The sequence below is a fragment of the Brugia malayi genome (assembly GCF_000002995.4).
Source record: "Brugia malayi strain FR3 genome assembly, contig: Bm_v4_Chr3_scaffold_001, whole genome shotgun sequence".
Lineage (NCBI taxonomy): Eukaryota > Metazoa > Nematoda > Chromadorea > Rhabditida > Onchocercidae > Brugia > Brugia malayi.
The window spans coordinates 6,766,255-6,778,029 of record NW_025062477.1 but is presented as its reverse complement, the minus strand read 5'-3'; the positions used below and the strand labels follow the sequence as shown (position 1 = coordinate 6,778,029).

The window sequence follows — 11,775 nt, the reverse complement described above, 5'->3', positions numbered from 1 at the left end:
CAATCTCTCTTCCAAGGAACAATTTACCAGAGCTCCACTCTGGCCGAGTATAGACGGATTTGATTGTTTTAATGAACATAATAATGGTAAAATATTTAATAACAATTTCCAAACTAATTCGTCATCGAAGAAAAAACAGAACACATAGGAGAATAATACGAATATCATATACGAATTATATAACAAGGATAGGAAGCAAGTAAACAAATCAGGAGCAATCAGCTAGTAAACAGCATCAAACTATAGGCGAATAAGGAAATGAAGAAGAGAAACAACTGTACAAGTTATTTGAGGGAAGACATTACAGTAAGAATAAAAGCTAATGTAAGGAATACTTACGATCAGTTATATACCGCCATTTGATGAAAAATCATGCGGTACTGAAGTTCTTCATAATTCCGCATATTACTGAACTATACCAGGAGGAGTATTATGTTCCGGAAATCGCCGCATTTCGCACATTTTTATCCATAAACTTATCCGAAATTCTCTCTCATACCTCTTTGTAAAGCATCTATAAATTTATTGCAATATCACATCCCTGCTTGTAGATAATTTATTACTAAAATATATCCATGTCTTTCTCTTCAATATTTGCATTTTCCTAACACAAAATATTAATTACCTTCAAAATGATTTTTTTGAAACAAATGATCCCGACTGATAACCATTCAACACACTAAGATCCTCGTTTACCTCACCTCAATTCACGTTTTTGTAAATAAAAAGACTTGTCGTTAAAATACGCAAACTTATTCCGATTTATAATGCTTCTATTTCTTAGTGATGAAATAATTTCTTATATCGCCAATGAAAGATGAAACTCCTTGTTAAGAAAAAGATTACCTGTTTTCTTCTTTTGCTGCGTAGAAATTTTACAAAAAAAATGACACTGTAGACAAGACTCAAAATCATGGTAAAAGTTCAACCTAGACCGAAAGAAAAACCATTCGTACTACTTCTCAAACGTTAGATTTTTTTTTCGCCAGTAATGCAACCACCGCCAGATAACTTAATGAAACAGTACAGATAATAAGACTTGAACTCTCGTAATGCATTGTGATACCTAACGATCCTTTAATCAAACATCTTTTGTTATATGAACTCATTACTTTTATATAAACTTATTGAGTCTATGAATGTACTGATTGATTTAAATCCTAATTCAAGATAAAGTGCATCATTATTAGACTATTGCAGCTCGTAGAAAATAGCTAGCATAAAAAACGATTTTTGCAATATTGAGATAGCAAGAGGAAAAAAGGAAATCAGAGGAAGAGAGCCTTGAGTCTGTTTTCTATCACCACTCATTAGCTTTCTCTTTTCGTTTCCTTCTCGATAAACAAAAGGTAAATGAATAGTTTTAGTTTCGCGTTTTCAACAAAATAAAAAATGGGAACAAACTACTTTGAGAAATTATACTTTCTTTTATCAACCTTTCTTTTCGCTGCACTTAATCCTATAATTTCTAGTTTTTGTTTTGTCCAGCTGTCTGTTTTAAACACAAAAATTGGCTTTATCGATTAAATAATTCCATAAATTTATGTCTTCATCTCTCTAGCCGCCCACTTTGGGTTTACTGTTATACAAATAGGCCTAATATTTGTTTACGCCCGAAAAAACTTGTCAGCTTTTTTCAACACACGAAGGAATTCCCAGTTTGTTCAAAATTTTGATTTCTTTCTGCATGACAATAATTACTGAAAAAAAGAAAACCGGAAACTCATTAGTAAAAAACAATGAATCTTACGATTATTACGGTACGAAATCTTCCTACTAGAGCTGTTAAAAATAATCCATTAGTACTATAAGTAAATCGGTGCTTCCTCTTCCTCTCCTCTCTGCCTTCTCTTTTTCCGTCCCCAACGTTTTTTCTCTAGATTTCGCAGCTTGGCTCAATGTCTACCACGATTAAAATATATATATTTAAAAAATATATACATATGGATACATAGATACACCAGCAAACGGATGAATAAATATTATTTCGTCATAAGAAGCATAACAAAGAGGGCGTAAAAGTACTAACACAGTTTTAGCTCATTGCATAAAATCTTCCCTTCGCTCCTTATTCCTCAGGCTTTTATCTCACTCCAGCTGGACCGGCTTCGGCATCATCATCATCGCCAGCTACGCCGCACTCCTCTCTTGACTCTACCTCCTCATCTTCCACTTCATCAACTGCCTCCCTACTACGTTCTTCCCGGTTATTAACGTCAGTTGCTTCATTAACGAACATCCCGCGTAAAACATTTAGTACCTCTTCAATGCTAGTATTCAAGTGTTGAGCCTGAAAAGGATAAAACTCATCAGCAAATATACATACAGTTATGTACTTCCCATATCAAACACGATTAAATGACCCCTCCCAAGATATCTTCATTTGCAACTAATTAACTTATTATTACAGTTACCACTGTGAGTGAGACAAAGCAACAACATAGTACACTATTAGAACCGCACAAATCCAGCAGCTCCGGCAAATGTTCATTTCGCGACGTGTTGTTGGTAAGATTATTATTTTCTATTCTTTTGGAATTTGACCATCCTTCATCTAAAGATTTCTTATTAACTTTCTTTGCCCAAAAATACAATTCATCTACTGCTTGCCAGAAAGAGCTATCGCGCATTATAACAATGTCTGATAAAAGCTGGTAAGCTTTTAGTTAAAAAAAGCTAATAAAAAAACCCCACTTAATCTGATTACTTTAAACCATATCCATCCATTTTTTTTAGATTTTTTTTTTTCACGCTGCATATTGGCATTACATCATCGATCTTACAAATCGTTACTCTTGTTTCAACAAATTATCAATGTCCGTTAGTGGACTCTTTCGCCCAGTGTCAGTACTATGCAAAAGATTGTTTTCTGTGCTCAACACATATCGCATAGCTGTTAAAATATGAAGAGCTACTATTATAAAATAAATGTAGCGAATTCTATTTTTTTTCCAAACTCTGTTAAGGTACAAGAAATACACGAAGCGTTTTTAAATCGGATATAACATTACAATCGGATATAAATTATTTCCTATCACTCATAATCTCAATATCTTTATGCCGCACTTCCAAATATATTAAAAGATAATGACTCAGATCTCATCTAGACAGGGCCATGTTAAGTTCAGCTTTGTAAAATCGATCAAAGATCAATTTCAACAAAGTTTAATTAAAAAATAAGCTTCCATCTTTTTGTCTCTTTAGAACGTCATTTTAATGTCTGGAAAAATATGACCAGATAATTTTGTATTGAAATAAACAGTAATGCATAATAACACATGTTTGAAACACAAAGCAGTGATGAGGGCAGACTGGTTTTATAAGAAAACAAGAATTTATCTTTCCCTCTCCACATCTCACAAGAGCTATCCCAGCTCCTACAACTGGTATTTTGTGAAAATGTTGAAAGATGGTATGAGTACAAGTCCTTGTTTTTAGGATGCCTATTGATATCAGTTTTATTCAAGGATTTTGATCCAATAAAAGCATATAAGTAAGCAAAAAGTTTCTGATTATTCAAAGCGTGAAAGAAGGTCATGATCTTCTTTATTCCTTTTGCTGTTGCTGATTAAGATGAATAATTAAACTTTCTTAAATTTTGTTGGGGAATTAGTCGTAACTTTAGCTAACCTTAAAAGAGATGGTTTTTTTTTTTCTTAAAAACGGTAATTTCTTTTTTAAACTAAGTAACTTAAATTTTTCATTCTGTTGGTAAAATCGTGAATTGTTTCAGCTGTTTTGTCGTTTTTATAACGTCTTATTTTAAAAATTCAAGTTAGACATTTTTTGTCCAAATGGCTGATTTAACCACGAAATTGATTTTAACAAAGTGAAGAAATATTTGGCAATAAGATCCTAACATCGCTTTCTGCTTACTTTTCTAGATGAAAAAAAAGAGTCAGATGATACGGATGCTGATGCTATAATTTTTAACGATCCACAAGGAGTTACATTATCAAAGTATGTTTTGTTTCTACAGTGTATTCTTATGGCATTTATATTATTCAAATTATTTGTGACACAAAAATTTTATGAATACACTATAATCGTGTAAAGAGCTCCAATATAAAGCCCTGCACACTATAGTCAAATGAGACAGTCCACTAAGAATCCGGAAGTTTTGAAACTAACAGGATACAGCAGACATTTTCTAGAAATAAAATTGAAAGACTATCTTGTTGTTGTCTCAGCTGATCACTAAATTTTAATGAATAGGATGACTTTTTACTTAATGAAATAGTAAAGATCCAGAAGAGGAATTAAAATACGTCAAAATCAAAAATTGATATCCTAAGCTTTACTCCTTCGCTTTTAGATATTTGATTTTCATTTTCCATTTCTCTAAGTGCCTACACCATCCCTGATTGGATTACTTAATCAGCAAATTAGTTAATCTAATAGATCTTAGGGTTATTACTAATGCAACTTCCCAAAGTATCTCAACTAAGTCTACCAACTGAATATTCTAGCAATACAAAGGAAATGTTCTTTTTAAAGTTAGTATCATTAATTGTAAGCAAATTGTTAATAAAACAGACTTCTGCAGGCTAAAAAAAATTTTTTTTTAGATTTGCTCTCGGTGTCTCTGTGATACTCTATCTATGTGCAATGTCATCACTATTATTTCTGTATGAGTTAATCAAGCCAACATTTACCTGATCGTAATTGGGCCACACGGAATGTAGTAGTCCTGAGAAAAAGGAATCAGGCCGCGGTGTACTCGCTATTCTTTCATACATCATTCGACTATTATACGGTGGTGCGGGATCTGATAGAATCCATTCCGCATTTCTTGTTACTTCCCATAAGTATGCATGTCGTTCGATGTTCCGCGGTATTCCAATATAACATGTTTTTCTCCTGCAATAAGTTTCAAAATTTCCAGTCTAATTTTGCTCTTTGGTTGTTTCATTTCTCCCTTATTATCGTCAGTATAGGAAGGAATTATATATCATGCATAACTTCGACTCCACGGGATCCAGAATTCTGATTGCCTTCTTCCTTTTACTCTATTACTGAAACCAATTACTTCAAGTATCATTTTTATATCTGCTCAACTTACAAGTGCCTCCTCTGCTTTAGCCTGCCATTATCTCCATAATATGTAAAAACATTTAATATTGAAACTGACTATTCCCATTAACACTACATAGTCTATTCAAAACTAAGAATAGTGATATTTATTCCTTCCATAAAATCGGAAAACTTTTCCTGGATAATTCAAGCCTAAAGAATTTAGGTTAAAAAAAGGATGATGTTTGAAAGCAACTGAAATTTCCCCATAAAATATTCCTATATATAACATATAGACTACTTTTACTCTGTGCAAAATTCATACAACAATGAAATTTTCCTCCTTTTTAACAAATAAATAAATAAATAAACCTTGAAGTTACGTTCTTAAATTATTGTATTATGAAACTTATAAACAATGTATTTCTGTTCGTTTTAAATGTTCACTATTATTATGGTGCTAGATATGGACAGAACACAGCACATCATGTAAACTAAAATTAGACGATCTAATTTATTGACAATTTAACCAACGCAATGAACGAAACAGCTTGAAAATCGCCATGGTTACTTCACTCAAAAATGAACTGACAAAGCAGTCCAGAAGATTTTTCTACTACTACGAGGAAAACTAAAATACAAAAAACAATATTTCCGAAATACCACTTTTTTCGATTTAGCTGGATGATTCCAATTTAAACAATGATACTAGGAGTCTAAAAATATTACAAAAACTTGCAATCTCTCCCAATCGGCAAGTTCTTCTTTGAAATTATTGAATGATGACATGGTTGCTAATGTGATTCCTTCCAGCCATGAAAGTATCGACGGATCTTTTAACCAAATAGACGATGCTAGCTTCACATATATTGCTGTGAGCAATTTTATTCCTTCACTTTCTCTGAAAAAAACTTTTAAATCCAAGCTGAAATAATTTCTAATAAATTTTCATGGTGCTTTTTATATATGTAGTGAAAAAATGCTAAGAGAAATACGAAGAGCTATTTGTAATATGTATAAGCTCCCTAAAATTTCCGAAGATTTATTATTACTCATGATGATTTTAATGTGGATACACCAAAAAGTAGAAATTAAAATTAAAAAAGGTTGACTATTCGTCAATTACTTCAGTTCAAACAAAGATTCCAACTAGAAATTGCTTCCCAGAAATTCGGAATTAACCTTTCATGAGCTAATGCGCTCATATATTTATTATTTTCTACCGTCAGGTCAGGCTGCACATTCATTGCATCTAAAAGTTTCAGTAGCACTGTTGGAAAATGTCGAATAGCCGAAGCAATCTAAAATTTACAATATAAGTGAAGAATTTTTCTTTGGAAGTTTGACATTGCTGTAAAATATTGTCGAATTAGTTTTCTAACTTCCTCAGTTCTTATATCAGTAATCCTAAAAAGCACAATCATACCATAAAATCAGCAACTTCCTTATCTCCAGCATTTCCACTTTCGCAGAAGAGAAAAAAATAGGCAAGGGAGACGGAATATGCGAAATTTGGAAGTCTATCCAAGTTTTTTGAAGCCTGAAAGTTAATGTGATCTCTAAAAAAATTTCAAAAGTAATAATATTTTTTGTACTAATATTACCTGTAGCCAGGTGCAGATTATATCAGAGCGTTTAATCAAACCTCAAGTGACTGTAAGATATTTCATTTTTCGAGGTAATTCTTCACTGTGCTACATAACACCTACGAAAATCTAATGTAGTACCACAGCGTAATGAATTGCTAAAATGGATCTAATGCCCTGATTTACAGCATTTTTCATCAAATGTGAGTCAGGTCACAGAAATTTAATGAAATCCATTACCTGCAATGTATTGTATAGACGAATTAGATAATTGTACTCCCGTGCTTTCAAAGCAATCGTATCGATGGTAAGCATTATGGCAAGTGGATCCGATACAGGATCCAAGCGATAAATAAGTCTGGCAACATGAAGGGCCGTTTTGAAGCAATGACGGTCTACAAGGTTTCGCAAATGTCGATGGAGCAACAAGTAAAACGCTCGATTTTCGAAATTAACATAGTCAATGCGATGATCAAAGTTGCTCAGTTGAAATCGAGGAGCAAATACGCTTTCACAGCAAAATAGTCCACGTTCTAAATATATATAATATAAAATATTACACATAAAATCTTAGAATTCTATAAGGTGAAAAATCTCTGTCTATAATGCTTGAAGGTTTCTAAACAGTAATAAGTTTAGTGATAAGTGTAAAATTTGGATGAATTATAAAAGATTACGGAAGGACCAATTCTGAGAGTTATGGTTATCGTACATTAATTATGAGATTACGCCACAATGAAGATGAGATACAATAAAGAATCAAAATTAATAAATTATAATTAGTAAAATCAAAAACTATCGTTACTTTTGATAATAATAATTTTTTAAAACTTACCAATTAAATCACGTGAGAACTGATAGTCTTCTTGTTGTCTTAATAATTCGGCCATAATAAGCAGGCTATCTAAGTGGTACGGGCATTGTGTCAAAATATTCTAAATCCATATTGGTTAAAATCATTGTGTGTCTAATTGACACATGCACTTAAGGACATAAGAAAACAATTCGGCTATTAATATCGAAACCTATCGAAATTTCAAGATTGTATGTTCTACTTTGGTTACTGTGTTCATATAAGAAAGTTCAATGTTCAATAACAATACTTTAAATAGCAAATACTGATGTTTTTAGTAATAACAAAAGCAAAAATTTTAAGCAGCAACATTTTTGTTTGATATGCTTCTAAAAGTTTTGGACAATGTAAGTTGAAAGCAGACCGATATAAAATTATGATTCAGTGATTCTGATGCAATCCAAAAATTTTGTTGTAATTCACGGTAATAAGTGTGATGCGAAAACCTGAACCACAATATATTATCTTCGATGCGATCTAATTCCATTGATAAACCTTAACAATAGATGGATAATAAAATTCTGTCCTGAAGTGGGAAAGAGGACACAAATACAAATAAATCTTACATGTGATAACTCAAGTTCTAATACCAGCTTTATGTATTTACGCTATCCATGTATAAAAATAAATCATTAACTATGATCGAAAATCCGCTGCATCCCAGAAAAATTTAGCATAAATGAAAAATTTCTCCACGCATTAATTTTTAAATGCCAGTGAAATATTTTTGACCTTTTCAATCTGCACGCATTATTATGTAATACAATTATTATGAATATGGAAGAAGACATTGAATCTAAAAGAATTTGTATATTAAAACACAACCGAAACACAAAGTTAAGCAGAGAGAAAAAAAAATCATACCCACTGTTAAATTAAAATGTCTTACCAACATTTTTAACTTCTGGCCAAGTTGGTTTTTTTTTCACTATTTTACCAAAAATCACTCGTCCGCGTTGAAGTGCATCTGTGCTTCTTCGACCCAGGATTGAACGTAATTCATTCTCCACGTTCAGCATTCTACTGTCTACCTGGAACAATCACATCCGTTCGTTACATCAATTAATGGGGTTCCATTAATTTTCCAAATTTCATGTCAAATTTAAAATTCCTTTCGCTTACATGAATTACTACTTCTTTTGATTATAAATCCTTCAGTGAATATTTAGCTTACAAGTATAAGCATTTTACAAGCATTACAAGCAGACTTTTACTGGGGAAAAAATTTCATTATAGCATTACCTATTGAACATTTCAGTTATATTATTTTACAAGAAAAGTAGTATGACTAACTCATTAAGGATGCATAAATATAGACCTTAAATAAATCTCTCTCAAAGACCATATCACTGTTTTTGGGAAGTTGAGTTTCCAGCGAAAGAATATCCAACATGTCTAAATCATCTGTTATAGTACAGTGTACTTTTTTTTTTTCCTTTCTTTTCTTCTTTATCATTTTTTTTTCCTTTTTTTCCGGAATGTTCTCTACTGGTACTTCCTCAATTAGCCCAGAACTTTCGTCTCCTCCTTCGCCGGATTCCTCGAGGAATTTATATCTGGAAAATACAAGAATGACAAAAAACAACTAAGCTAGACCTAGACTTTCTGAATCTTCACTCGAGAAAGCGAGGTGCGTATAAAGACATGAAACAGACTATATAAAGTTCGTTCTACTAACGGGAATTAAAAATCATACTTATACAAGGCAAATCAAAAACTCAAAACTTTGCCGCAATTTTGCTTAGAAAAATGCAAAACCGGCCCTTATTCAATGCATTTACCATTTGAATCTTTTCAAATATATGAAATAAAAAAGTAACCTATTGCACACAAATGCTTCCGACTTTCCTTCTTCATTTGCCGATTCGGAGCTCTCCTCCTTTTGTTGGACTAATAAGTTCTCCTCTCCAGTTGCCTTTTTTCCTTGTAAATATCGTCGCAAATGTTTCGTTGACATAATAATACTAATGCCTACAATTGTAACAAAAATTTCCCTGAATACCTGAACGTCCAATTTCTTACAACTACTTGGCGTTCCATTCCGTCTCCGTCATCCCTGCCACTGGTAAAACTGTTAAGAAATCTGAAAGATACCTCTTGAGCACATAGAAATTCTCACCAGTGTTTCTTCTCCGCTCACTGAGATACATCTCCCCTGCAGGCATCCCCCTCACCACACCTCACTGTCATCCTTCTTCAGCAAATCCTGATAAGCACACACAACCCGAACCCACTGAACAGAGTCTGTTGTGCGAAGTTTATCATTTAAAGTTGACTATTACAGCTCTGTTGCAACTTGGTTTTGGGGTTGTCGAGAAGGAGTTATTTCTATTAGAGACCTGAGCGACACATACTTTCTAGGATGGCTTTATAGATTGCCATATTCACTGAGTAAATTGCTTTAGCTTCTAATCCATATAGTAATAAATTCACGGATAATTCCTATTTCGAAATGAACTTTAATTTTATTAATCTTTGTTCACATGAATTTAATTTGCCTCTGAAATGCAGAGTAGATATGTGTTTTGAACTTCTGGAGAGCATTCTAGTCTTCTTATCCTTGAAACTTTTGCAAATAGACTTTGCGTAAGTATTTTACTACTCCAAGTTTTCTGATCAAAATTTTTTTTGTAGGCAAGAAAATGGCTCCAAAGGGGAATAATATGATACCAAATGCACACTTTCATAAGGACTGGCAGCGTCGCGTCCGCACTTGGTTTAACCAACCAGCACGGAAAGAGCGTAGACGACGTAATCGATACAAGAAAGGTCGACTGATTGCACCTCGTCCCGTAGCCGGTTTGTTGAGACCAGCAGTGCGTTGTCCTAGTATTCGATATAACAAAAAGGTGAGACTGGGACGAGGATTTACCTTGGAAGAGCTGAAAGGAGCTGGCGTTGGAAAACGAGAAGCGCGTACTATTGGCATCGCAGTGGATTACAGGCGTACAAACCGGTCGCTGGAATCCTTGCAGGTATTTTTCCGCGGATTTTTCTTGGGGTTATAGTGTTGATTTAGATCAACGTCACATTTTTTATTTTTATGTGACGCATTGTGAAGAATTTGGAATTTATCTTAAACGACACTTAAATAGAGAATCTTGTTGTAACACATAGATAAGTTACGCGTTCCCAGTCAAGATTTCATCATTTTCAGCAAAATGTCAAACGTTTAAAGGAATACCGGTCAAAACTAATATTATTTCCGAAGAAATTAAACGCGCCCAAGAAAGGAGATAGTACAGTGAGTATTTCACATACTCATGTCTTTTTTTTTCTTGCACTAGATATATGTTTGGTAGATTTGGAATTCACAGAGCTGTTTTGCAGGCTGACGAACTCAAGTTAGCTGCGCAATTGCGTGGAGCCCTTTTACCTGTCAGGCAGGTTATTCGTCGTGATAAGGCCCGCAAAATAACTGAGGAAGAGAAGCAATTCAAAGTGTACTGTCATTTACGTCGACTCCGCGCCGACAAACGTCTAAAAGGTGCTCGTGATAAGAAGGCTCGTGAAGTAGCGGAAGAAGGTGTTGGTGGTGGTAGACGATAAATATTTCTGAGGACAACAATTTGGTTGTATTTTGAATTGTTTTTTGATAAAAATTGTTACTTTTTCTGTTATATTTTTGAAAACCTGCATATTCAACTTTCCTTTCTTTTTTTCTGAAGACTTTTAAAAGAACTTTCATTTAAACTTTATATGATGCGGAGAAGCGCACTGCTCAACAGATATCATACGATTATCTTGCGCTTTTATGGAAGGTAAATGGTATGAGTGCATGGTTAATATGTGTACTTTAAAGATGTGAATACTGCAAGTTTCTGATTACTCAATTTATTCCACTCACAGAGTATGATACGCAGTTTTCGAAGTTTTCCATTTTAATGAAATTGCTTGACAGGAGTAGGAATGCCGATCATGACGTAAACAACGTCTCTCGTAAACAATTTTCAAGGCATAGAGTTATAAATACACAGAAATGCTGGCGGCATCATTCACGAAAACGTTTATATGAAAATTCACGAAGACGTGAATTATTGATTAGGTTTCGTTCTTTGTTTTGATTGGAAAAGTTCGGTTTTGACAAAAAGGTCAGGAATACACAGTACATAGCATATGAATAATCACAAGAAATATGTAGCAAACGAAGAGCTACAATATTTTGGCACAAATTTTCTTAGGCAAGAGCAAACATGTGATGGGAAGGAAGGATATAACTAGAAAATCCGGGAATTTACAAAAAATTTGGGAAGTTATTGTTTGCTCATGCTAAGTATAATATGGATCAAATCGAAATTGATGAGACCTGTAGATGTATTTTCT

The 11,775-nt window shown here is 33.4% G+C and overlaps 3 protein-coding genes across 3 annotated transcripts; 2 read left to right on the top strand and 1 right to left on the bottom strand.

Annotated features, from left to right (window-relative positions):
* Positions 1-2,083: 2,083 nt before the first annotated feature.
* Positions 2,084-9,617, bottom strand: Bm12828 (Uncharacterized protein; the record flags this gene model as incomplete). The annotated part of the gene is made up of 12 exons (XM_043080220.1): positions 2,084-2,290; positions 4,656-4,860; positions 5,753-5,914; positions 6,196-6,314; positions 6,440-6,553; positions 6,840-7,132; positions 7,435-7,534; positions 7,817-7,947; positions 8,342-8,483; positions 8,771-9,008; positions 9,273-9,423; positions 9,572-9,617. The coding sequence occupies 12 exons, from the start codon at positions 9,615-9,617 to the stop codon at positions 2,084-2,086; spliced, it is 1,908 nt and encodes a 635-aa protein (XP_042936154.1).
* Positions 2,484-4,659, top strand: Bm14359 (Uncharacterized protein; the record flags this gene model as incomplete). The annotated part of the gene is made up of 3 exons (XM_043080221.1): positions 2,484-2,508; positions 3,885-3,960; positions 4,569-4,659. The coding sequence occupies 3 exons, from the start codon at positions 2,484-2,486 to the stop codon at positions 4,657-4,659; spliced, it is 192 nt and encodes a 63-aa protein (XP_042936155.1).
* A 477-nt stretch (positions 9,618-10,094) lies between the features above and the next one.
* Positions 10,095-11,001, top strand: Bma-rpl-13 (Uncharacterized protein; the record flags this gene model as incomplete). The annotated part of the gene is made up of 3 exons (XM_001900981.2): positions 10,095-10,427; positions 10,610-10,696; positions 10,783-11,001. The coding sequence occupies 3 exons, from the start codon at positions 10,095-10,097 to the stop codon at positions 10,999-11,001; spliced, it is 639 nt and encodes a 212-aa protein (XP_001901016.1).
* Between the last annotated feature and the right edge of the window lie 774 nt (positions 11,002-11,775).